The sequence below is a fragment of the Bactrocera oleae genome, chromosome 4, assembly GCF_042242935.1.
Source record: "Bactrocera oleae isolate idBacOlea1 chromosome 4, idBacOlea1, whole genome shotgun sequence".
NCBI lineage: Eukaryota > Metazoa > Arthropoda > Insecta > Diptera > Tephritidae > Bactrocera > Bactrocera oleae.
This window is the reverse complement of record NC_091538.1, coordinates 30,262,812-30,290,338: the sequence shown is the minus strand read 5'-3', so window position 1 is coordinate 30,290,338 and position 27,527 is coordinate 30,262,812. Positions and strand designations below refer to the sequence as shown.

General features: G+C 39.5%; 1 protein-coding gene and 1 long non-coding RNA gene across 4 annotated transcripts in view; one reads left to right on the top strand and one right to left on the bottom strand.

Moving 5' to 3' along the window:
- The window catches only part of clu (clustered mitochondria protein homolog), a 46,111-nt gene extending 24,388 nt beyond the window's left edge, over positions 1–21,723 (top strand). For both annotated transcript variants that reach the window (XM_036358990.2, XM_036358991.2), the window contains 7 exons: positions 7,005–8,064; positions 8,118–9,440; positions 9,492–10,335; positions 10,388–10,513; positions 10,570–10,785; positions 21,146–21,357; positions 21,422–21,723. In XM_036358990.2, the coding sequence (XP_036214883.1) occupies positions 7,005–8,064; positions 8,118–9,440; positions 9,492–10,335; positions 10,388–10,513; positions 10,570–10,785; positions 21,146–21,357; positions 21,422–21,620 (3,980 nt within the window). In that variant the 3' untranslated portion in view covers positions 21,621–21,723. The remainder of the gene's footprint in view (positions 1–7,004; positions 8,065–8,117; positions 9,441–9,491; positions 10,336–10,387; positions 10,514–10,569; positions 10,786–21,145; positions 21,358–21,421) is intronic.
- Positions 21,724–25,783: 4,060 nt separating this feature from the next.
- Positions 25,784–27,323, bottom strand: LOC106621324 (uncharacterized). 2 transcript variants are annotated; one of them, XR_001330899.3, is made up of 3 exons: positions 26,285–27,306; positions 25,951–26,220; positions 25,784–25,888 (listed from the first exon to the last, which is right to left on the bottom strand). It is a non-coding gene; the product is annotated as an uncharacterized lncRNA (long non-coding RNA). The 2 variants fall into 2 exon arrangements; XR_004975734.2 differs by having other exon boundaries at positions 25,784–26,220; positions 26,285–27,323.
- Positions 27,324–27,527: the final 204 nt, after the last annotated feature.

Here is a 27,527-nt window from a genome sequence, read left to right as displayed (position 1 = left end):
CTAGAAATGTTTGAAGCAGTTGAGTGCGTGCAACGATTCCGCGCATGACTCTTACCACCTCTGCCCAGTAAACCCCTATCTATCAATTATGTTTAACCTATCTTGGTCCAACCCTTGTAGGTTCATATTTGGTTTAATAATTTTTCTCTTAGCACAGTCCAGTAGTTTTCAGTCAATGTCTATTTATCTATTTTCTTGCTATAGGGCCATGTCTATGTACTCATATAAGGTGAATCTGATTATGTGCTGAGAAGCTGTGCTTATCAGATTTGCTCAATATAACAGTTACTTCCTTGCGATTAGTTGCACTGTAGATTGAGATCCACATACCAACATATTGCAAATATCTTTCCTGAAAAGGTCTTCTGGATTTCGTTTCAGGCAACTAATTATCTGGACATGGTAGTTTACATTTTACGAAAACCATGTTGATAGTTATTTAGCGTCTTTAGTACTGGTTAAACGAAAGGTAATTTTTAATTTTATTTGTGATATACATATGTTTCTGAGAATCGGGGCAGTTGATGCTGCTGCTGTACTCACAGTGGTGGTTGTCGGACATAGGGTGGGGTCGCACTCTACTTACGAATCGACTTTTTTTAAAATGGACGCGTTTGAACATCGAAGAGGAAAACTTTTAATTAAGACAAATTGACGCTGTGTTTCATTGCAACTGATTTACTAATAATTTTAATATAATTAGTTTCCAACTTTTGTAAGTCACACTAAAAATTAATTGAATCTACCATTTAGTCGTCGCTAAATTTCTGTTTCAACTGTTAGAAATACAGAGATCTTGAGATAAAGAAAGATATTTAGTCCTGCCATATTTCCTATCCTATAATACATTTAAAAAAATATTAATTTTTTTAAACAAAGCACATATTAAATGAACGATTTAAAGGTTTTATTCGAAATGATTTTGTTCACCTTTTTGTTTTCACACCAGCACTCTAAACGTTTTGGAGATTGATCAATAGCAGTACGCACAGTTTTTATTGGTATTGACTCATCACCGTGCCACAAAGTCCAAATTTGGACTTTCAGAAAGCTAATTCACTGTAGCTATGAAACCATAAATATTGATTTTAAGCCACTGCTGGAAAATTTTAGCCCTGTTTGCTTGCTGGATAATCCAATGCTCCCCATCGAAAAGAGTATTGCTTAATGCCTTACCGCTTTCTAAAACATCCTGCTGGTACACTTTTGCTTCAGTTTTAACTCCATTTCACAGAAATGAAGTGGTGTAACGCCTTTAGAGGATACTCCCCACCAAACCATTACAGCAAATGGATGGTGACCACGTTGAATCCTTTCAACAACATTTTTTGCGCTTTGGCATCTGTTTGAGCTTACATTGCTTCAAGCGCGTTGTCAGAAGATGCTAAGTTAACCGATGGTACAATTTCACGTGGAGATCATCTTGAATAAGTCTTGACATTGACCTGGTCAATATACCATTTTTTTTAACAAAATTTTCTATTTTCTAAAGGAATTTCTGCGAAAGCAGCCTTTTTAAAGGCTTAATTGGTTCAACGTAACGTAACGTAAACGTCTTTGCTAATTAGCTAAAGCAAACACTAAAATGATTTTTATATATGAGTAGACACTGCATACAAAGTATAATAAACAAGTAAAGAAGGGCAAAGTTCGGGTATAACCGAACATTTTATACTCTTGCAACTTCCAAGAATCAAATTCCTCAGGTGCTAGCAAAACTTATATGAAACAAACAAGGAAGGGCTAAGTTCGGGTGTAACCGAAAATTTTATATTCTGGGATCAAAGTAGGGAAAATACCTTCAGGTGTTAGGACTTTATATGAGAAAATGTTGCGAAACAATTGAACATTCATTATTCGATGAAATTGTAAATGGATTACAATAAAATTTGGTATTTTATTATTTTAATTATTATATTTTATGAATAGTATGAATAGATATGAGCAACTTCCGAGACGTCGTCCAGGAACCCTCGACCGATAGTTGCGATTATTTTCCTGTATAGAGCCCTACATCGCATACAATATGTTTTACAGTCTTCTACAATAGTCATTGTAAGGTGCACCTAGCCCGCTAGCATGTCTACCAATTAGACAGTGACCTGTTAGCACTCATTTCAGAGTTCTTATGTCATTCCTTTTGAATTTTAAAAGTCGGTTTGTGCGGCTGATGCTCCATTCCTGCTACGTTTGCCTGATAGTTGAGCAAGTCAGTGATTGTCTCCACTCTACCGAGACTCAGCTAGATTTATAACATGTTCGCTGATTAAGTGTTTACAAGTTGCCAGAGGCATAAAAATTCCCTCTTTTTAAGAGTCTAATTGTAGAGTGGTACCTGTTCTGGCTAGTTCATCTGCTTCGCAGTTACCAGGGATACCACTATGCCCTGCAACCCCTAGCAGGTTTATCGTAAAGTAGGATGTTAGATCCTCTAAGAGATCAAGACATTCTTTCACTTTGATGAAACCATAGGAGACTTCAGTGATTGAAGCTGCTTGGCAATCCGTATATATGAATATGGTCCTTGTTGTGAGCACATTTTTTTGTCAAAAAAACAAGGTTTTCTTTGATTGCTGTTATCTCCACTTGGAAGACACTGCAGTGGTCTGCGACTCACTGCATTTCTCTCCACCTCGTCCCTTTCCTACTCTTCTCTGGTAGAGAAGGCAATATTGGGGACCGAATTTAGTTTCAATTCTATTGGATTACGAAAATCTGTGGTAGTGGGTAGAAACGGGAACTTACTAAGTATCTTAGAATATCCCTTATTACAGGCGACTAATTGGGAAGGTTTCCTCAGTCTGAGAGCTGACTTGGCTGCCACTTGCTTACAGAACAAGTCTGTTGGACGTAAATGTAAAATGACGTTTAGTGCCTAAGTTGGCGTTGTTCTAAGAGTTGCATATGATGCATATACTGGCTGCTCTTTGTATGCTTTCTATACGCCTCATTGCGTATTTCTTTTCCATTATTGGCCACCATACCAATATACCGTAGTCATAATCAATCTAACAACTACTGTGTAGAGGCAATAAGCTACCCGAGGCGTTAGTCCCTATTTGGGTCCCACCAGTCGTTTGCAGGTGTGGAGTGCTATAGATGCTTTCTTCACCCTAGCATCTAAGTTTGGTTTCACTGAAAGCTTCCTATCTAAGATTAGTCCTAAGTATCTCGGCTTATCTCCAATTGTTAGTCTGCATTTAATACTGGCCCCGTAACTTCTGAAGTATTGTGTTTCCTGGTGAACAATACTAGCTCCGCCTTACTAGTATTTAAGTTTAGTCCGCACAATACGGCCCAATGATTTATATCGTCTAAAATTGTTTGCATAAGGTTAGCGAGAATGTTCGGTAAATTTACCTCTAATCGAAACCGCCACATCATCAGTGTAGATCACAACATGTACTCTATTCTTTTCTAGATCCAACAGCAACTTATTCATTGTCAGGATCCAGAGAAGTGGGAATAACACGCCTCATTAAGGTGTACCCCTTTGGACAGATCTGCATATCGTTGAAGCTCCAGCGTTGAAATTATTGACCTGCTCGTGAGCATCTGTTCAAATATTTTTCTGAGAGGTTCAGAGATGTCCAGATCCTTGAGCGCGATCAGTATGGCCCTAGGCTGGATATTATTGAACGCACCTTCTATATCTAAGAAGGCAATTCGAGTGTATTCTTTAACTTCTAGAGAATCTCCGCCACCACAGAGCTTAGTGCTGTTTCTGTGGATTTTTCTTTAGAATACGCATGCTGCGAAACAGGCAACTTTTCTGGTTTTATTTTGTTTCTTATATGTAATTTTGTTAGTCTTTAAAAAGTTTTTAGGAGAAACGAGGAGAGGCTAATTGGTCTGAAATCCTTTTGACTTGTATGTGAGCTTTTGCCCGCCTTAGGTATCTATATTACCTTGTCTTCTTTCCATAGCGAAGTTATTATATTATATGTAATTCGGCGACTGCTGTAATTGAGCCGGGAATAAACCGGCGACTTGAAAGGCTACCTGGGAAGTGGGTATCCATTAGTAAGCCTAGTGACTCTTCACTGGATACCGTCCAGCTGTGATCTGACTTCTGAAGATATCCAATGCTGTGTACAGATGTGCCAATATTTTCCTAAGTCGAGACCCTTCCGCCGTATTCTCGATATCTCTACAAAAAGATTTCCAAGAATTTCTTTTTGCTCCGCTAACCTCCGTTTTGTTTGACTTTAGGAGGTTTTAATAATTATCCCAATCTACCTCGCTGTCTTTCTGTAATTTTTTAAGTTCGGGAGACCACCATGGGTGCCTAATTCTACCCTTACTTTGTATTATCGGACAAGCCACCTCTAATGCTTGCCGGCAAATTTACATGAATCGGGGCTCTTACACCAGCAGAGGTGGCACATGCTCCTTGTCGTACGGCAAGACACTAGCCGGTAACTGCTTGTTCCCGTTTCCCAGCTGACTGCTGCTGTGTCATGGTTGCTATAGCGATGTAACATAAAAACGTTATGGGGTTTCTTTGAAATTATACAATTAGCCATATATAGCTTGTAGTTCGGTGTCCTCAATCCGCAAATACGCCCTCCATTAACCCATGGGTCCTGAATGAGGTCAAACTAAGGCTGTTCTATTGCCACGTGGTTAACTAACTCTCTCTCAGTATAAAGGTTTGAGAGTGTGTCAGCAAGTTAAGACCCTTCGTGAACCCATAACTGATCTCCCTGCCACTTTTCACCAGCGGTTCGAGGGACTTCTTTGTAAGTAACAGCAGAATCTGCATCGTGGTCCTTTTGGTCTCCACGCCTCTCTCTCTGTCCGGCTACGGGATCCTCGAAGGCCTTAACAAATTTCCACCGGATTGCAGGCTCTTATGAGCTGCATAATCTGGTCCGCTGTGATGGTGTAGCCGGGATCCAGACCCTTGGCTTGGTCTGGACGGTATGTCCCTTATGTCTACCGCTACCAATTTAGCTCCGATCTCTCGTTATCGCACGCAATCAATATGATCTGGCCCTGTTACCAGCAGGCATCTATTCATGACAGTGGCGGTCCTGGATTGCTTAGAAGCCCCTTTAGCGCCACATTTGACAGCTAGGCTTGTCGGCGCAGCCTGCACCCATTTCCATTGGGCTTTGCGGATTCTTCCTTGGGGATCTCCTTCATCCAGCACGCCAATAATAATTCGGTTTCGGGCCAAATCGGCAAATGATTTTGCTGGCGTTACACCCTTTGTTTTTGGTTTCTTGGCTGACGGCTTCGCCTCTTCAGCACACCTCTGTCGCTTGGCTACTTACTGGCGGTTTGGTATGTCTGCTCTCGCGCAGTCAATCGATTCCTGGAGCTCCTTCGTTAGCACCTCTTGCCTTCGTCGGGTTCTGAATTTTGAAGAAAGGCCACTTTTTGGCAGACACACTACCAACAGCAGCCCCTTTGGCATCTCCCTCCTCCCCCTGCTTAGCAGCCGAGCTTTGGCGACAGGGTTTGGATCTGGCTACCTCCGGTGCTACTACTTTCTTGGAGCCAGCCTTAGCTTCCGCTCCTTTACTAGTGTTTGCATTTTCGCATGGACCAAGCTTCGCTCCTGTTCTCATGCTGGTTGCTTTCGAGCTCGGACCGACCGCTGCTCTGTTTTGGGAGCAACTAGGTCCCTCCGGCTTTTTTATAGGAGATCCGTGCTCCTTTACTTTTGTGTTTGTTGTATTCTTTTTGTTGTTCAGGCTCATAATAGGTCCCACGAATGTAGGGGAAAGTGTATCCGTTTGCGGATAGCCCCCACTACGCAAGTAAGATTATCTTATTACGGATGGCGCCAGGTATCCGTAAGCTTCGTTCGAAACTAGGTTATTTAAGGGCTCCAGTCAGCTTGATCCAGCTCTTTTTGTACCCCCGACCATAGTAAGACTGTATGTTCTGATAATGAGGAGAAACTAACACACGGTTAAGAAATCTGACCTTAGCAAGATTCCTCACAACTAAAGCAGGGGCGAACTGTTACCAGCCCGTACTTGCTTACGTCGTGAAACTGCACAAAGATACACTGTTATTAGGAAAATGCGCTCTCTCTAAATTTTATTTAGATAACTCAAATATTGACTGTTATATGCGGTATAAAGTCACCCGGAAATTTAAAAATCTTTGTATTAGGTATATGGGAGCTAAAAGAATTGACCCGATTCAATTAATTTTTGGCACTCAGACATACTATCATCAGGTAAGCACCGAATTTCAATTATATATCTCACACATTGACCAATATATTCGATAAAATGTCATCTATAGGCACTGGGATCCACATATTCGTTACCTTTTGGTTTAACTTGGACAATTTTTAATCATCCTTTTCACCTATTTTCACCCTATTGTGAGAAGGGTAGAAAATATTTGTTGTGTGCAAATTTGGGTGATATAGGTTAATTGGTTTGGGATATATATCTACATTATACTTATTAGGGGGCCGGACCACGCCCACTTTTTTAATATATTAAAACTAGGTGTACATATCTAATTAGATTCGTTGTGGCAAATTTGAGTTCTGTATCTTAATTGACAGCTTAGTTATAGCACTTTATACGTTTTCGATTAAGAACTAAGAACTCGTTCTTACTTTTTCTCGAAGGAACATGTTTACCAAGTTTCATTACTTTATCTCAATTTTTACTCAAGTTACAGATTGTACAGACAGACGGACAGACAGACATCCAGATTTCAAGTTGTCTCAACATCCTGATCATTTATATATACATAACCCTATATATATCTCGATTAGTTTTAGGTGATACAAAATAGCGTCAGGTGAACAAAACTATTATACTCTGTAGCAACATGTTGCAAGAGTATAAAAATATCGGCTCTTTTTTCTGCGAATTTGTTCTCGCTGTATGCATTGTAAACTTTGTAACAATTTATGGCAAGACTAGGTATATATTATATATTACTATTTATACATACAGTTGTAAGTGTTACCAAACTATTCAAATAAATAAACTTAGTATATGTCTCTATGTGTCTTAACATTATAGGAAAAGAAGAGAAAAAACCGACCAATGAATTGAGTGAACATTCTGTATCAGCATCAACTTACAGAAATGAAAATAAAAGCCATGAAAATATTGAGAGTGGATCAAGTGAGTTAGTTGACGGTGAAGAATATTCGCTTTCATCCGAGTCTATAGATTTAGAAACGCTTCACGATGTTGGAATCACAGTTCATATACAGAGTCCAGGTGCTGAATTGCTTTCAGTACAGTTGTCTAGTATGGAGTTGGTGCAAGAAATACATCAATTACTCATGGATCGAGAAGATACTTGTCACCGTACCTGTTTTTCTTTACAGTTAAATGGCATAACTTTAGATAATTTTGCTGAATTAAAAACAATTGAAGGTTTAAAACACGGATCAACAATTAAAGTTATCGAAGAACCTTATACTATGCGTGAGGCGCGTATTCATGTCCGCCATGTGCGTGATTTATTAAAAAGTATGGACCCTTCGGACGCATACAATGGTATTGAATGTAATTCTCTTACGTTTTTACATACTATAACACAAGGAGACTTACTCGAAAAGAAAAAATCGCGATCTGATTCAGTAGATTGTACACCACCAGATTATGTAATGCCCGGCGTGAAAGAAGCTCCACTTATTCCATTGCAACCAGGTTTAAAGAATTCAAGAGTTTCACTGGCACTTAAAATATTAACCACCTCTGCGTGGAATCCTCCTCCAGGTCCTCGTAAACTGCATGGTGATCTTATGTACTTATATGTTGTAACCATGGAAGAGAAACGATTTCACATATCTGCTTGTCCTAAAGGATTTTATATAAACCAATCTACAGACGAAGTTTTTAATCCTAAACAAGACATTGCCAGTCATTTGAATCATTCGTTAATAGATCTACTATCGCAAATTTCACCATCTTTTAAACGCGCATTTCAACAAATGCAAAAGAAGCGTACTTTGCGTCACGCATTTGAACGAGTTGCTACGCCTTATCAATTATATCAGTGGACTGCACCACAATTAGAGCACACAATTGATGCGATTCGTGCTGAAGATGCTTTTTCATCAAAGCTTGGGTAAGCAGATTAATAATTTTTAAACTTATACATATTAATAATTTCCTTTATAGCTATGAGGAACACATCCCTGGACAGACACGTGATTGGAATGAAGAGTTGCAAACTACTCGTGAATTGCCACGTAAAACTTTACCAGAACGTTTACTTCGCGAGCGAGCTATTTTTAAAGTTCATGGAGACTTTGTTATTGCAGCAACTCGAGGAGCTATGGCTGTTATAGATGGTAATGTTTTAGCTATAAACCCTGGAGAGGATCCAAAAATGCAAATGTTTATTTGGAATAACATATTTTTCTCGTTGGGCTTTGATGTACGAGATCATTATAAGGACTTGGGCGGTGATGTAGCCGCCTTTGTAGCGCCCCGAAATGATCTTCATGGTGTACGTGTTTATAGTGCCGTAGATATAGAGGGTCTTTATACATTGGGAACAGTAGTAATAGATTATCGTGGTTTTAGAGTAACCGCCCAATCCATTATTCCTGGGATTTTGGAGAGAGAACAAGAGCAATCTGTTGTTTATGGCTCCATTGATTTTGGAAAAACTGTTCTAAGCCATCCAAAGTATCTGGAATTACTTCGAATGGCCGGTAAGCATTTAAAGATTATGCCACATTCCGTACTAAATGAACGCGATGAACCCGTAGAGCTATGCTCTTCTGTCGAATGTAAAGGCATAATAGGTAACGATGGCAGACATTATATTCTTGATCTACTTCGGACGTTTCCACCAGACGTAAATTTTTTAGTTCTGGATGATATCCATATTAGTCCTGATTTGCAAGCTATGGGTTTTCCAATAGAGCATAAACATAAACTTTCCTGTTTAAGACAAGAGTTACTTGAGGCGTTTATAGAAGACCGTTATGTTACTTTTATACGAAGTGCAGCTCAACATTTACAAAGTTGCAATTCCCAAAAGCCAACGGTTGGAAATAATAATGATTTAGGCTGTGAAGTATTGCAACCGGAAGAGGAAAACCAAATGTCAATAAAATCGAACAATAAAGCGAACGACGTTATGTCGGAGGCTCTAGGCGTTCTTAAAGAAGCACAGTTTAAAGTGGCTGCTTCTGATGAGACACAGGCTGCTGATGTTGTAAAACACGCGTGTGCCGCTGTTGGTTCATTAAAAGAGCAAGAGTTCGATTTTCGTTTCAACCCAGACGTATTTTCGCCAGGAATACGTCATGTGGATGATTCAAGTTGTCATAATTCAATTTCTAAGCAACAAAAACTTATACAGGATGCTGCTGAATTTTTAGTTACAAAACAACTGCCGTCTTTTATTAAAGAACATATGAATCATTCATCACCACCGATGGATGGTACAAGTTTAACAGAGGCTTTACACAGTCATGGCATTAATATTAGGTATGTATATTGAAATTTTAAAGTTTTGTTTATTCAGTGTTTTGTTTGAAGGTATCTTGGAAAAGTAATATACATGTTGGAAAAAATACCTCGCTTGGAATACTTATATAGAATTGCTGTTGTTGAAATTATAGTTCGTGCTACCAAACATATTTATTATTCATACATGCAAAATACGGATGTAATGCAGTTGTCCAACGCCATTAGTCATTTTCTGAATTGTTTCTTGTCTTCGGGCCATGCTGCATGCATTTCAAATGATTCAAGTAAATCTAATCGTCGTGGAAAAAAAAAGTATACCAAAATTGCTAACGGTTCTGGAAGCAAAAACATTTCAGTTGCCGATAATAATGATTGGCTACTTGTAACCCCGAAGTCAATATGGAATCAAATTAAAAAAGAAATTAAATCATATTGGGACTATGATCTCAAATGTGATTCAATTGAAACAGCTATCGAGATATATGGTTTTCATCGAATGAACGTTTTGCGTGCTTTCTGTTTGAAAGTTGGAATACAAGTGTTGTTGCGGGAGTATCATTTTGGTTTACGCAATAAAGCAACGTTTAACGAAGAAGACATTCTAAATGTTTTTCCAATTGTTAAACATATAAGTCCTCGTGCGTCGGATGCATACAATTTTTATACCACAGGTCAGTCTAAAATACAGCAAGGGCTATTCAAAGAAGGTTATGAGCTTATTAGTGAAGCTCTAAACCTTTTAAATAATGTTTTCGGAGCTATGCATTCCGAAAATGGATCTTGCTTACGTATGTTAGCTCGACTTAGCTACCTGTTGGGAGATCCACAGGAGGCCTTAGCAATTCAACAGCGCTCAGTCATTATGAGTGAACGCGTTAACGGTATTGATCATCCATGTACCATATTAGAATACGTAAGTAATATGAAATATAGAAAATAAACATAATTAAACATATATCTTTTAGACACACTTATCTTTATATTGCTTCGCTAATGGTCAAATTGGTGCATCATTGAAATTGCTTTACCGTGCTCGATATTTATTGGTTTTGATATGTGGTGAAGATCATCCAGAAGTTGCCCTCATAGATGTAAGAAATTGTATTCTCAAAATTTCTTTTTTTGTATTATTTCTTTACTGTTTCAGAGTAATATTAGCTTAATTTTGCATGCTGTAGGCGAGTACGAGTTATCTCTGCGATTTATTGAACATGCATTGGGACTAAATTTGAAATATTTCGGAGATAAGTCCATGCACGTTGCAGTTAGTTACCATTTAGTTGCAAGAACTCAGTCATGTATGGGTGATTTTCGTTCAGCTCTAAATAATGAAAAAGAAACGTATGCCATCTATAAATCTCAGGTAACACTGTTTTATCATTTTTTAGATATATGTATTTATAATATTTGTATTAATAATACTTTACTTAAAGCCAAAACATTATCGATTGGATTGGTGTCTGTTGACCATGATTGCCAATCTAAAGTAACACTAGGGTTTTCTTGTTTCCATTGAGTATAGAGTCTGCTTCTATGTTTCGGATCATTTTCTTCTCGCAGTATCCAATCATTGTTATTTTTGACGTAAAGCATTTTAACTGACATCAGTAAATCTTTTTATCCCATCTGTAAATATTACACTCGATAGATAGAAATAAATTAAGCTTGCATCTATTGTGTCCCCGTTGTCACAACGAATCACATCGCTAGGTGCTATGAGGCGATGTGATTCCTATTCGGATACATAGATTTAAGGATCTTGATCCTGCGTCTACAGATTGCAGGGCAGTCTAACATAAGGTGCTCGGAAGTTTCCGGCTCCATGTCGCAGAACCGGCAGTTTGCACAAGAGGCGATTCCCATGTTAAATAAGACCAGATAATGCGTACTTTGTTGGAAACTTATAGGCTATTCAGCCGTTCTATGCGCTTCTGCACATTGATGTAATCTCGTAAGCTGAGATCGCTTTAAGTCCCGCTTGACTATCGCTAAGTGTGGCAATACTCTCATTGGCATAGCTGCGTTGGAGATTTGTCTTTACGACTTATAGCAAAGACTTCTACTTGGAAAACGTCTCATAGGTTTGGTATGCGGTCGTGCGACACGTGAAAAATGGCTTCCGAATGTTTTCGAGCCGTCAGTGCACCACTTAATAGTGCTATCTTAGTGGTAGGTCAAGCGAGAAGTTACTTGCCTTACTCCTGAGGGTAACTTTAATTTCTTTGTAAAGATTACCCTTTTGGTAATGCTGTCCACGGATAAAGATCCAGTGGTGTTTCATTACTATATTGTGGGAACGAGATTAAATATATTGATTTATCGCACTTATAGTAGTTTTAAATAAAACCGTTTAATGGGGAGTGTGCGGAGTTATCATCAGATTTTACCTATTTTTACGCTGTCGAAAGAGGTGCCAACGGCTTGAATTAGCTAATAAAAAGACAAACATCCCCAAAGGGTAAATGTTTATGGATGCTTCTCTGCTCATGCTCATAAAAATTATTTACTAAAGTCAGCTGAAATGCTTTACGGCAAAATAGGAGCAGACTCCGTACTCAATGTAAACAAAAATCTATATTGTTACTTGAGATTGGCCATCACAGTCACCAGATACCAATCCAATAGAGAATGTTTGAGCTTTAATATAAGCCAAAATATCAAGAAAACAATTAACGTAAACAAAAGATTTATTTCTGCAACTCTAACATACCTGGAGGTCGCTTCCTATGGTATATGCTGAAAATTGAGTTGCAAGTTGTCATCAGAGATGTCTGACTGTAATAAACAACGCGAGAGGTTAGAGGAAAGGTTTATATAATTACAACATTTTCACAAAAAAGTTTTGTATCTTAATTTACGGTTTAGTTATGGCATTTAATAAGTACCAAGGAACGAAACAAGTTTTATCAAGGAACCTCAATTTTGACTCAAGCTATCACATGCACGGAAACACGGACGAACACACAGACAGTCATTCAGAATTCAACACGTCTTGTATCGTGATCATTTAAATATATATAACTCCATAACTGTCTCGATTAGTTTTAAGTGATACAAACAATCGTTAGGTGGACAAAACTGTTATACTCTGTAGCAACATGTTACAAGAGTAGAAAAATAATGGTACGTACATATATTTCAATGTAAAACCAAGGTGTAAATAAAACAACAGATAGGTAAGTTATTGAAAGGTATTAACAAAAATTCATTGAAATATTGTAATTTATTGAACAAAGTTCACTGGATTTTTGCAAACTGAATTTCTAGGTTTTCGTTGTATTCTATGCATAGTGTAATATTGGTAACATGAGCTTTCTGCTTTCTTTGGACCTCTACTAGTTGATACAGAAGGCGCAGCTACTTTAGATAGCGAAGAATATCCCAACACCTGTTCAATAGTTATACGGATACCTGGTTGGATGACAACACGAGGTATTTAGTGTACTGTAGATATAAGGACAATCGCTCTTCTTATTTTTCTTGGAACATATAATCCTAGAAGATAACGTACTTCATAACAGCAATCCTCCTTACTCTACGTCTAATAATGAACAAAAGTTATCAACAACTAATGTACGGTCAGTTCCAGCATAACGACTGGTCGGTTCTTGAACCATGTTTTGCGCATGGTTTGGTTCCCTAAACACATTTGATTCTTTATCAATATAAAGAACTATACTCGACATAGTCTGCATCTATTTACAAAAGTTCTTCCTTTTATGTATCTTTTGATGTTTAGAAACTTCTGTTTTTTTACAGACCTAATTTCTTTAGGTTAGGTTAGATGCTGCTTATATTAGGTCAAGTAAAAAATTTCGTTCGGTTTTTTATTGATTTCAAAAGATGATAACTTTGTGTACATTTGTTCGATTTAAGTCAAATATGCGCCGTTTTGTTCGTAAACTTGTTGCCAACAAGATGCTGAGTTCATTATACCCCTCTCGTAGAAGGCAGCGTCCCTATTGACAAAAAACTCGGAGAGCCAATTTTCACTCTATTCAGGCCAACTTCTCACCATTACGCGCGTTCGCCATGGACAGGAAAAGATGGTATGGCTCCTCCCATCCGAGCTGCCGGACCTTCTGGCGCGTCACCAAAGACGTGTGTGGCCTGGCGTTGTCCTGATGGAACACAATTCGGCCTCTGTCGATCAAAGATGGCCTCTTCTGGATGAGTGCTACCTTCAAGCGGTCCAGTTGTTGGCAGTAGAGGGCCGAATTGAGCGTTTGGCCATAGGGGAGCAGCTCGTAGTAGATGATTCCTTGCCAATCCCACCCAACACACCGCAAAACCTTCCTGGCCGTCAATTCGGTCTTGGCCACCGTCTGGGCCGCTTCGCGGACCATTGACCACGACCGTTTGCCCTCGATGTTGTCGTAAGTGACCCATTTTTCATCGCCAGTCACAATCCGCTTCAGAAACGGGTCGATTATATTGCGATTCAGCAGCGATTCGCAGATGGAAACTCGGTCCATCATGTTTTTTTGCGCTAGTTCGTGTGGCACCCAAACATCGAGCTTCTTTTTGAATCCAAGGTTATGCAAGTGGTTCCAAACGGTTTTCTGGCTTATCTTTAGTTGCATTTTAGCAATTAAATAAGTGCTCACATAACGGTCTGTTTCCACTATTTCCGACGCGTGGTGCATCTTTGACATCGAAATTACTGGAACGGAACCTAGCAAACCACTTTTGTGCTGCACGTTCGTTTACAGTATCGGGCCCATAAACAAAATTAATTTTTTTCAGCCGCTTTGGCTGCTTTTCGGCTTGATCGAAGAAAAATTGTAAAATATAGAGATTTTTCTCTTTGCTGGTGTCCATCTTTGACGAGCGCTCACAACGTACTGAGTCAATCAATCGAAAAACTGTCAAAGACAAACTTGCATCATGTTATACTATACGGCGCTGAAAACGTGTATATTCGCGCTTAAAGTTTGTCTTTGACAGTTATTCGATTGATTTACTCAGTGAGCACTTATTTAGTTGAGGAACTAAAGAAAAGCCAGAAAACCGTTTGGAACCATTTGCATAACCTTGGATTTAAAAAGGAGCTGGATGTTTGGGTGTCACACGAACTAACGCAAAAAACATGATGGACCGAATTTCCATCTGCAAATCGCTGCAGAATCGCAACAAAATCGACCCGTTTCTTAAGCGGATTGTGAATGGCGATGAAAAATGGGTCACTTATGACAACATCGAGCGCAAAAGGTCGTGGTCAAAGCTCGGGGAAGCGGCCCAGATGGTGGCCAAGACCTGATTGACGGCCAGGAAGGTTTTGCTGTGTGTTTGGTGGGATGGGCGAGCTGCTCCCCTATGACCAAACGCTCAATTCGGCCCTCTACTGCCAACAACTGGACCGCTTGAAGGCAGCACTCATCCAGAAGAGGCCATCTTTGATCAACAGATTCCGAATTGTGTTCCATCAGGACAACGTCAGGCCACAAACGTCTTTGGTGACTCGCCAGAAGCTCCTGGAGCTCGGATGGGAGGTTCTAATGCACCCACCTTATAGTCCGGACCTGGCACCAAGTGATTACCATCTTTTCCTGTCCATGGCGAACGCGCTTAATGGTGAGAAGTTGGCCTCAAGAGAGGCCTGTGAAAATTGGCTCTCCGAGTTTTTTAGCAATAGGGACGCAGTCTTTCGCAGGCAACCATTTTACGAACAAAACGGCGCATATGTGACTTAAATCGGACAAATGTACACAAAGTTATCATCTTTTGAAAAATCAATAAAAAATCGAACGAACTTTTTACTTTACCTAATATTTCTCCCAGTTGCCGCTTTGTTTTCTGGTGGTTGTCTTTAGTAGGCAGAAGGTCCCTGACCTCCACTTTCAGTGCGAACCGAGGCCCATGATCTCTCCACTATTCCACGTACACGGCTCCTGGTTTAATAAAATACCTAGGTTGTCCGAGAGGAACCTATTCGCGATAACAGCCGAGGCTACCGTCGCATGGTGTAGGTTTCCCTCGGCTACTTTTATGCTCGTATTGGCGGTCACAAGATTGATTTCAGGAGCTCCTGTGTGGAGGGTAGCTCTCATTCATGCTCGATAGCACTCTTTTTTGTGCTCCTCCTGCGGCAGCGGAAGTAACCTGCCCGACAAACGTCCAGTGTGTATAACGTTGGTACCGGCTGACGACAGCCTTACCCCACGGTGCTTAAAAGCACAGCGCGTCAAATCAATGCGTTGATCAGCGCCCCGAAAATGCCAGGCTTTTTTCAGTACCGATTGGTAGTGTGGAATGGACACACTAACCACCTTGGTAGGGTTCGAGGCCTATCTAAAACCTCTGCCGTACTTTGTGTCCGGCACCCGGTTGCAATGCAACTCCACATTCAACTGACAAACGTCAGTTCTTCCCGCATTTGGGTATCAACCACAACCACCACGATACTCCCCGAAAAGCCTGTTCGCATGAGCAGGTTGGAGCGAACTCCAAGGTCCCCTGCTTCCCGTGGTACCAGAATTAAGTCTCCGGTCAGACCTCGTAGCCGAAGCTGCTACCAGTTGAGCTTCCATACTGCTCTTGCCTGGTAACCAGAGGTTAGACCCCATACGCACATTACACTCACACACCTTTCACACAAGAAGCTAAGCCCAATTCTCAGTTAAACGCCTTCGCCACCAAAACAATTCACGCGCAAACGACCTTAACAGACTCCGACTAGTGGAGATCACACCGCTAACATCGTCCATCGGTCCAGCTAATCCCCATACCCCGAAATCCCTGATGTCCGAGTACATTGGGCACTCCGCGATCAAGTCAACCCAGTCTTCACATTGCGCCCTACACAAACATCCCGACCTATCCGAAAGGTGTCTCTGATGCAAAAATGCATTCAGAGGTCCATGCCCCGTAAACTAAAAACCCAGACTCAGACAGAATCTGAAGTCTGGGTTACCCTCAACAAACCTAACGTCCCAGATGTACTCATAAGTCACCCGACCGTTAAGGCTATTGTCTCAACGGTCTTTCCACCTACTCCTGATCCTATCATCTAGAAGCCTCTTGCTCCCTACATATGCCTCCCTCTCCACGCCATCATCGGAAATCTAGTAATTTTGCAGCAATGACACACTCAAGCCCCTTCTTAACCTGAATGCATCAGTTCGCTCTATGACAATCAGGTCAAGAGGGGGTGCACCTAATAAAACCTGCATCGCATCCGTTGAAATGGTGCGACATACAGGCAAACATGCAATCATCATACAACGTTGCACCGAAAGGAGTTTTCGGCGACCCAAGACCGTTATCGCTGATTCCCACCATATTGCGGCTCTATAAGTGGCACAAGCCACAAATAGACCACGATATACTTGTATGGTGCAAACAGCACGGCGCCCAAGGCCCCAACCGCTCCCCAGGATGCGTCGTATTTTACCTGCGATTGCCTGCAGTCGCTCCTTCAGAATCGCCAAGTGTGGAGTGAAACACATCCTTTCACTCATGGTCAGCCCCACGCAAGTCAAAGCGTCTCATACCTGATGCTGATCCCATTCACCTGGACAATCAGTGGACGAACCGGCGACAATCTGCCCTTAAGCAGCATTATCACTGTTTCACCTAAACCCTAACTATTTACAATTTCTAAAAATTGTCCTTCCGCCCGCTCTAACTCTAATTGCGATCGACCTTCAACTAGAAGGAGAAGGTCGTCCGCATGCGCGCAACATTTACAGAGGGGCGCGAGCTGTCCAAGCAGAGAGTCCATCATAAGGTTCCAAATATATGGACCGCAGATGGATCCTTGCGGTCAGCCACGGACCACTCCGATCTCCACACTCCCATTCATTCCGACTAGGCAGGCTTTTTTGTCCGAAAAGTAATATGCTAAGGACATATTTGTTCACATTCTCCCTAACAGCACCCTGAACGTAGAACCAAGCATCATCTACACTGCGTCCTTTCCTGAACCCATACTGCCTATCCGACCACATACCCCGAGTTAGCTCCTAAAGCCGTTCCACCATAACTCTTTCCAGCACTTTTCCAAGTACTGGAAGAAGGCGGATGCCCCGATAAGAACCAGGATCGCTCCTGATCTTATCAGAGGACTTCAGGAGAGAAACAACCATAACAATTTTAATAACCCTCTCACACGTACCTGAACCTCCGCCCTAGGGAAGAACGCTCCGCACACTCTCTCCACGTTGATAACAAAGTGTCACCAATGCGAAGGCAATATCTTTCCTCTTACGACACCGGCAGATCCTATAGACCTGACCCCAAGGGTCGTCCCTATTTTCCAATACAAACTTTCTCCACTCCTGTTTTTTAATTTTAACCAACATTTCCTTATACTCCCTAATCGCATAACTAAATTCATACCTAAGCTCAATCGCCTGAAAGTCCTCATCTTCGAGGTTAACTCACGCGTCCACCACGTTATTTTCCTAATCATAAAACTTTCACACCTTCTAAGCACCCTATCATTGACCCCTCAAACTACCTCATAAAGACGAGCAATCTGCTCGTCAACCCCCAACACTCTATTAGGCATACCGCTTCCCTGACAGATTGTCCATATGGGTTCCAGTCGATACCAGAGGTACGCCATCGCCGCAATGGATTCTCATACCGCGAGGGGAAGGATTTGGGAGTGCTCATAATTTGGATTAGTTACGAACGCCCTATCTGCTGCCTGATTCATAAGCGTCACGTCGATGTCACTTACGCCCCTAGGCCCTCAAACGTGTCCCATTCACTAGGCTCATTGACAATGTGGAGGTTCTTAGCCACCACCCATTCACTTAATGCTTCTCCTCGACTGTGGCTTTGATATCCAGACGTATGCCGGGATATCTTACCAAACCATATCGTAGACGAGGCATTCGCATCCAGCCCTAGGATAAATGGGCTACTACTCGCAAGTAGTAGTAGCTTATCCAAGTAGCCCTGGTAGGGCTCTAGGGGCTCGCTAAATTTGCAGTACAAAGTAGCTACAATCAGCCTACCGAACTCCCCCTCTACCGCGACCATACACCCAGTTGTGAAGAATTTACAACTACGGAATCGAAGTTCGGATCAGTCACAACAATTGGCAACAGCATTAGCCCCAAGGTTCGTGAAGACCTTGAAACTGCCAGGAAGACCCCGAACCGTTGGTGTTGCGTAGTAAGGCAATGTCTCTCCTCCTCTCAGTCATACCCCCACCCAACTGACACATTACTACATACGCTTCCTGGCAGTTTAACTGTGTAATCCCCTCCATCAGTGTCTGGCGAGGGCACGCTCAACAATCCCACAGTATATCGGGCAGTCAGCCGACATAAGATGCACAGCTGGTCTACCCTTGAATACGCAGTTGCATTAATGGTGTGCATTGTCGCAACTGGCAGATCTGTGGCCTTCTTGACCGCACCTCCGACAGACATTTGATTTGGCTCTATACTCAGCCACTCTGTTATCAAAACCCATACACCGGAAGCAGCCATCAACGAGGCTATCCGGTCGCATCCGGAAGGAGAACCATTTAATGTAGCACCTACCTGCCTCCAAGAGGGCGGAGATTGTTTTGTTCGTACCCTCCATGACAACATTGGTGCTACCATCAGGGGCCACCTTCCACAGACGACTGACCAACCTTACGTCAGACCTGTGGGCCGCCGGGCTAAAGTCCTGAAGGTTCAGCCGGAGTAGTTCTTCCATGAATTCTTCATGGGAGATCTCCGTATGAGCCCCCTGGACAACAACCCTAGGACCCAACTTCCGGTTGACACTCACGTCCAACCCCACCTCCCCGAATTTTGCGTTAGTCGCCACTTCCTCCCTCTTCTCGCTCTCTAAAACAGAGGGAGTGCGGATTATCGCCCCACCACCCTTAATTGGCCTAACCTCGAAAAAATAACTTTCTGTCAAAACTCCCGGGCGTATTTAAGTACTCTTTCGCTAAATAAAAATTCACTTACCTATATGAATAAGTTCTTGTGTGCGACTTGACCATAAAACCCTGTTTTTTTATTTTTATTAATTTTGCGAATGGTGTCAGTGCAGAGAGATTTCTTAAATTTTTGTTAACATTTTTATCGATTTTAGAAGCAATTTTTGCTTTGCACTTAGTATTTTTGGCCACCCTGATCGCGCCGAGATACAAAAACGCCGGTATGTTTGTAATTTATTTATAACTCTTTGTATAAAAAAAGGTGTTCTTAACAATTCCACCGATTTCACCGTATGTTTTTCTTCGAAAAGTTTAGTTATTATTTCTATTTCAGAGGGGCTTATTTCTTTTCTTTATGGCGGGATTCGATATTTTTCATTTAATAACCAACTAAATTGAACAAAAAATTTTTAAAATTGCTTTTACGAAAAGAAGTAAAACTATAACTTTCCGACACTTTTTCATTTGGTTATAGGTAGGTACAGAATTCCTATTTTACTCCTTGTACGCAGACTTTTTCTGCGCTGCCAAATTACTATTTTTTTTTTGAAAATTTGTCTATAAAACTATGGTGTCAGATTTCCACTGCTTTAAATGCTATGGGATTATGCAATAGACTAGTACTAATTTAGTAAATAAAAGTTATATTTTAACAAAAGAAAATAAGATATAAGCGAGTACGCAGACTTTTTCGGGCGTGTGTATATAGGTCAATATCTGTGATATTTTATTGCAATTTAGTGGACCTGTTTTCTTAACCATAATGTGTTTTAGCCCTTAACATGAATGAAATCGGTTTCGACCTTGATCTATCCCCCATAACCTTATTCTAATAATTTAAGCCTCCTTTATTTTCCTCTTATAATCAATATATGTATATATTCGTCGACAATAGCGGAATATACCTTAATAAAATTTAGCAAAAATATTTCGATTAACATTATGTTATCCCGAACTTGTACCCCATCTTCCTTTTTTAATAATATACCATACATATGGTTATTTTTACTTCAAAAATAATCGTACACAACAATCGTCAGACCCATTACTTGTCTGGCGGGCGGCGTTTTTACAAAAAAATTTGCCATATGGGTGAACAGGAAATTTATTCTTGATCCACGAAACTTTATTTTTCTACCAAATCGAAACAGTTGATGGAAATCTATAACAATGGATGTTAGCTCATTATATAATATTTGTATTGTTAATGATTAATAGGGGTTCTTGGTTAAGTAAGACATCGAACTATTCCAAAGGCTAGTGTTCCAAGACCTAAGGTGTTCTTCTAGAGTCCATTTCTGCTAGCAATCCTTGAAGGACCTGCCTGGTCTACGGCAGCTTATGCATTAACTGTATTTCCTGCTGTTGCGTGATAGCTACTTCGTCTGAGTTTTCATTTTATTCTATTCCTATATGAGAGAATAACCCGCGTCGTGAAGACGCTAACGATAACCTTTAATGTCGCTTGATTTATTCGATCTGATCTAGATAACCGCTACAACAACAACAACAACAGGACGACGAACAGAAAAGGTCCATTAGATCATCGATGAATGTTGCCTTAAACAGGTTTTATTGCTCCGCTGACATCGTGACTGGTTTTATCTTTGCCGGTTCCTGATACAGGTGGTCCATTGCTTTTCCACTCAGTTCGTCCCTTCAAAAAGGCGTGATGTTTCGCTTTGATATTATAGTAACCTCAGATACTACCAAGGAGGAGTCAACGTTATATTTCTTACGTGAAAAGGCTCTTTATTTTAATACTTCTAGCTAAATATATTTAAGAAATGTTTAATTTTGCTGATATTATATAAATTTTTTCGGATTGCAGTTGGGAGATGCTCATGAGAAAACCCGAGAATCTGCGGAATGCTTGCGTCTACTTACACAGCAAGCTGTACTTTTGCAACGCAAAATGAACGATATATATTCCAATGGCAAATTAGGTACTGGGTTGCCTCCAATTCACATACAACCACCGACCATGGGATCTGTTTTGGAGATGCTTAACACAATAAATGGAATTTTGTTCGTTCAAATCAGGTAGGTCATAAACAAGTTAGAAATATACATAAATATTAATAACTTTTAACTGTCGTTTATTTAGTCAAAAGGATATAGCTAAGGTTCGAACTGAAATAGAGAAACACTTAAAGAATACAAATGACAACACTATCGGAACTGGCCAAAATAATGGCAACTTAGAACACTCGAGTAATATGCCAAATTCTTCACCTAACCTTCAAAAGACTGAGGTATTGACTAATGGCAAAGATAGCAATGGTGATAAAGTTAGTGAAAGTTGAGTCCCCCGTATTTTGTGATTAATATTTCATATAATCACAAATAATCATGATTACATATATACTGATTATACTAATAAAGGATTCGCCCATCTGCCATTTTTAATTATTTGTATTAATTAATATTAGGGTTAGAAATGGGCGAGAAGAATGGGGTAAATAAACCATTAATTTAAAACGATATCCAAAAATTGCAATCAGCAAAAAAAAGTATAAATTTAACAGTTTCAAAAATTGCCTTGCATTATTATTTGTAAATTTTATGTTTCATTTCAAAGTCTTCTTTTATTCTGTTCCTTGTTTATTTAATTTACTGTAATTTCTTCAATTATAAACAACATTGTACTATAATAAATTCTATTAATTGACTTCAATCAACTGTTTTATTATAAAGGCAATATGTTACATTGTATTATTATTTCGCGTTTCCTATTAATATTTTTCCTAAATAAATGCAGTAGTATTCAACTACAACTGCTTAGTAGTAATTGAAATTTTTTGATATTCTAGTCAACTCCACTGGCACAGAGTGGAAAAACGTAATACCACAAAAAAGTTAAAGTTTGACAACACTTCAAGCAAAATTTTGTTAACGGATTTATGCAGTTGATATCGATTATCCGGCTTGCTACGTAAATTATGGCATACTTAAGGTAAGATCATACAGAGCGATGAATACGCTATTCATTGATGAGAGTAGAGGATTTTTTAACTCTGCCTGTATTATACAAATTTAGCAATGGTGAAGATGTGTTGAAAGTTTCCTAAGGACACTGAAAGGAACAAATATAAAGATTGCACATTTTTACTGATATTTAAAATGAATTTGTTGGTATTGGTGTTGGGTAGAACCGCAACTGCATCGGTAATTTTTGGTCGATTCTTATTTTTCATCTCATCCCATTTTTTTTACTTTTTTAATTATTTTAAAGTTAACATTTGGCAGTTGTACTCGTTTAGATGTAAAATAACTTTCAGAGATCTCGGTAGTGCCAAGAGAATTTCCCAATTGTCGAGTTCATCTAGCTCAATGGTTTTAACCGATTCGGTTTTAAAAAAATTTAATTTTTATTAATTGTAAGCATTTAATCTAAAAGGAAATTATGGTAAAAATCAATATTCATAATAAATAAAGAAGGGCTAAGTTCGGGGGCAACTGAACATTTTATACTATTGCAACTTGCAAGAATCAAAGCCCGGGAAATTAATTCAGATGTTGTCAAAACTTTGTATTAAAAAATCTTGCGTAAGTGTATACTCATTTCACTGCTCACGAATTTTCCGCTTAATAAATACACTGGAGCTTTTTTGTTTCACAAATTATTTAATTTAATTTAAATTTTTTCTTCCTTAAAACTTTAGGTTTTCTTTTCAATTCTCTCTATTTTACACCTTCACTTAATTTAGCACGATTGTAAATGGTTTTGTTCACTTATTGTCCTCTGAGGAAGATCGTTTGACGAAAGAAAAAAGGTCTCCGACGAAAATCAAAAAAAGTTCCGTTTTACTCTCGTGATAATCCTTTTAAAGTTGGGAGGGGAATGTGCTGATGAGGTGAATTAATTGCCTAAAAAGCGCCGCAGCTGTGTCTGTTGCTTGTAGGGGCTGAAGATGCGTTAGCTCGTCTAGTGAAGCGATGAAATAGTGTATTGTGGGGCCTTGGGTAGTACTGACACGAGCCGTCGACCAAACACTCGATAGTGGCGTGAATGTCTGCCGGAAATTCATGCAATGTTCGTGTGCTCTTGCAACCTGCTTTCGTTGCGTGGGCTTCATGCTCTTAAATATTGAGCATCTCTTCATTGCATGTGTTCGATGGCACAAACTGCACCTTGGAAGCCCCGGATCAAAAAACGGTTGCTCCTCATTGTCCTCCACGGCTTCTGCGGCTGATGACATTGGGGATGTGCTGGAGTGAGTGGGTTGACTAGAATATTCTTGGTACCATGTGAAAAATGTGTTTTCGTTCTTAATTTTAATTTTGCTATTTGTTTGTAGTTGTATTGTACATATAATATAACATCTATATATGTATTTATAAAATTTTGTTAAATTTTAATTGTGTTTGTAGGTTTACTTTGCTAATGCGGTTTGTAAAACGATTTTGAATTAAACGAGGATATCAGCGTTTTGTTTTTAGATATCCGCTTGATTTCGCGGTTTCGATATTATCGGTTCTTCGGTGTTAGGAAGAAAACACAATTTAACAAGTAGCCGCGTTAGTATTCCGGTTTGCGCTCTTACATCTGCTATTATATGACTATCAGATACTGGATGAACCTCTTCTATGTGACCCAGTCGCCATTCTGTAGGAGGAGGACAATCGTCATTTTTTATGACGCATTCTCCTTCACCGTGTTCTTTCTGGCTTTTTCACCGATATCGCTTATGGAGATCCTTAAGGTAGTCTTTCTCTTAGGCTGAATTCATAATGAAGAATCTTAATTTTTTCCCATCGATTTATTAATGTGAGTGAGTCTTCCTTCGCCTCAGGTATGGCCAGAAGTAGAGCTCCTCTAAGAAAATGCCCAGGTGTTAGAGCTGTAAAATCGAAGGGATCTTGGAGAGGGATAAGATTGGCCGTGAATTTAGTACGGCTTCAATACGAGCGATTAAAGTGGTAACCTCCATAATTGAATTTATGATTACCAGTCGTTTTCTTTAAATGGGACTTAAAGCTTTTAACTTTTAACCTTTTAGTCAGATTAGAACATAGCTCGAAGTCGTAAAACATACCAACATACCCACATAACCCTTTCTAAAGGTGGAAGACTTCAACATAGGGGTTTTTATATGGAAAGGCCCAGCAAAATCAACCCCAGTATTAATAAATGGTAAAGCAAAATTTCAGCGTTCAGGTGGAAGATCTGCCATGATCTACATACGCATTTTCTGTTTGACACAGTGCTAGGTTTACACATGAAAATCGTGGAATTTTGTGCGGGATATAAAATGCTTGTCGGACTATTTGTTGCATCAAGCGATTTTGATCATGCATAGTTAGCTGATGGAGAAATACTAAGAACATTGTAGTAAAAGGGGGGATTTTTCGGAGATAATTATGGGATGCCTTTCATTGAAATCAGACTAGAGTTTGCCAGTCTTTCAGTAGCACGGAGCAATTTCTTTGAGTCCGAAAATGGGTTCAATGCGAAAAGTGAGCTTCTCTTTTCGATTTCTCACAACTGAAATGGCAGGTTTGTGTATATGATATAAGACAAATCTTAGCATTCTGCAGATCTGAATAATATGTTACTCTGCTAAAGTTTTCTTTGAGCTTTTGTATGAATTTGAGCATATAAGCAATTACTCTTTGCCCTAGGAAATGAAATGAATCTATTCAATATATCATCATCATCAGCAGTAGAGATTTTAGCCATGATTCGTGGGATTATGTTAGCCACGATGGATCGTTCCACCAGAGTGTAGTGCTGGTGAGGCGAAGAGATATGTCCTTTTGTCCCAAGATCCGAGGATTATCTGCGCTTGATGCATGTTGCCATTTTGCTGTGCCAACTAAGTCCAATATTTGCGATATACGATTAGATACATAAGTCTTCCAAGCATTTAATGGTTTTTCTAACCAAACTAAAACGATTTCTAAGCCGTGTGCAATATTTTCAGGAAATTTTGGCTTGAATGGAAGTCGTACTACATAACGTCTTGTTCGTTTTGGTTTGTTGGGGACTTGAAAAATATTTTCGCACGCCTGATCTTGTGAAGGTTGAATGATACTACTTCCCAGAATTTTCTCAGCTTATTCTTTAAATATTCCATTGAAATATTTTCAATCTGAGTTGTAAATGAAAGTATTTTTTTCGTCACCTGACTCCTTAGAATCCATCTAAAGATTGTGTTTTGTGCTAATAAATTATTGGAGATTTTCTAAATACCTTCAATCATAATTTGAGGTATTAAGTCACTGCATAATAATATGGTTTGTGGCAGTTTTTGGCAATATTTTTTGTTTGCTTAATAACTTGAAAGCAAATTTGTAATATGGGAGAAAACGATTGCTTGGGCATCTATTCTTTTATCCGGCCATTCCCGATATTTGAAAATTTGAATTTTTCACTGTAAATTTGTTTTGTTCTTCCCTATCCTACCTATCCGGTGGTTTTATGAATATGAAATATCATATATTAGAAAATAGTAATATGAAGCAATGAATGATGTCATCGACGACAGTAAACGCAATTAAATTTATTTTCGCAGTCTTCTGGTCAGACAGTTGATACAAAGTTTGTGCCGTCAGACAATATTGTTTCTATCTGAAACAGAAATTTTCTTAAATCTCTTCTATTAACATGTCTACTATAGTGCAAGTTGTTACTGGTTTGGGGTTTGAAAAAGTTTTGGTTTGAGTCGTGCTGATGACTTTTTTGCTTAACTACCTTTTTGTCTACTTGATCTGTTATTTCAATTTGAGCAGTAAGGAATTCTTTCATTTGGTGCCATTTTTGCGGTTTTTTTTCTTGATACTAGAAATTCCATTGTAGCAAAGCGACATCGGGTAGTGTTTTTAGTAGTTCTTAAAAGTACTGTTATATGGGGATGGAAGTTGCAATTGGAGAACAATTATATACCGTTAAAACTGCGCCATCTACATACATAAATGCGCAAATTGGTTTTTTTTATAAAATGTAAATTGAAATGATACGACTCACTTATTTTTCGACTAAGGATATTTCTCCTTTAGTCTCCAGAAATTTCTGTAGTCTCCTGTGCCGTTTGTTTTATGTTTTTCTTTTGTAGTTTTATAATATTATTGTAATACTTCGCGCCCGTTTTGAATGATATTTATATATGACTGTATTTTTTTTTCGATTCCGCGCCCGATTGTTTTATTTTATTATTTTCCTACCTGTATGTATGTGCTTGTTTCACCCTTGTAAATATGTCATTTGTTGTGTAAATTTTTCTTTTTTAGGTATGTGTGTACGTGTATTTGAAGCATAAATCAAATGCAAGATTATGACACTTCACTTAATTTTCTTTTCAACACATGTATGTACATAAAATTTGCTGTTTTCTTGAATCTCTTCAGGTTGCTTTTCGTCCTATATGCGGCAATTTTGCGTATTTACATACCCATTGAGCCAGAATTTTAAACGTCGGATCTTCTTGGAACTTTTCCAGAGCCCATAGAGCGAGGCGACGTCGCTTGGGAAGGTCAAGCGGCTTCAGTTCTTGTACAAGTTGTCTTTTTTACGCTTTCAATTTAAGATATCGACGTAAAATGTGCCAAGTCGTTCCATACGTCAGTTCGAGTTGCTGCGAAAGTTGCCGAATCGACTCTCCATGGTCTTCATGTACACCCTCAGCTACGGCCGCTATATTTTGTTCACTGCGTGCTGGAGGTGGTCTATTCGGTCGAATATTAACCAATAATGCAAGTTGGTTCTCAAGATTGTTGATGATGTTGCGAATAGTAAGCTCAGTAGACCATATGTTGAGCGAAGGGAGCGAAACACATTTTCGTGAATTTTCATAATAAAGTTGAACGATTTGTTGTTTAGGCGTTAGTCTTTCCATAATGAAATGCCAAGCAATATTAAACCAAAATAACATGACAAGTAGACCTTAGAAAGGTGCAGGGAAATCCTTTGAGACATCGGGGCTATCATAGATAAAAACTTAAGAAGACTGTTTAATGCGGCCCGTAAAAGCGGTTCTAGTGCTAATTTGGCATTTTAGAAAGTGGGGCCTGCTATATACAATATATATAGCATATATTCTTCTAGATCCCTCTTTGTAAGCGTAGGTGCCTGCTTGTATTTAAGAAGTTGAGCTGGTGACTTCCAAATGTTTACTTTCCTCGTAACCGATCTACGGAAAGTATCGAGAAGGCTGTACACCTATTCAGATCTTCTGGAAGAGCGTCGTCTCCCTTGGGCGCTCATTAAGGCC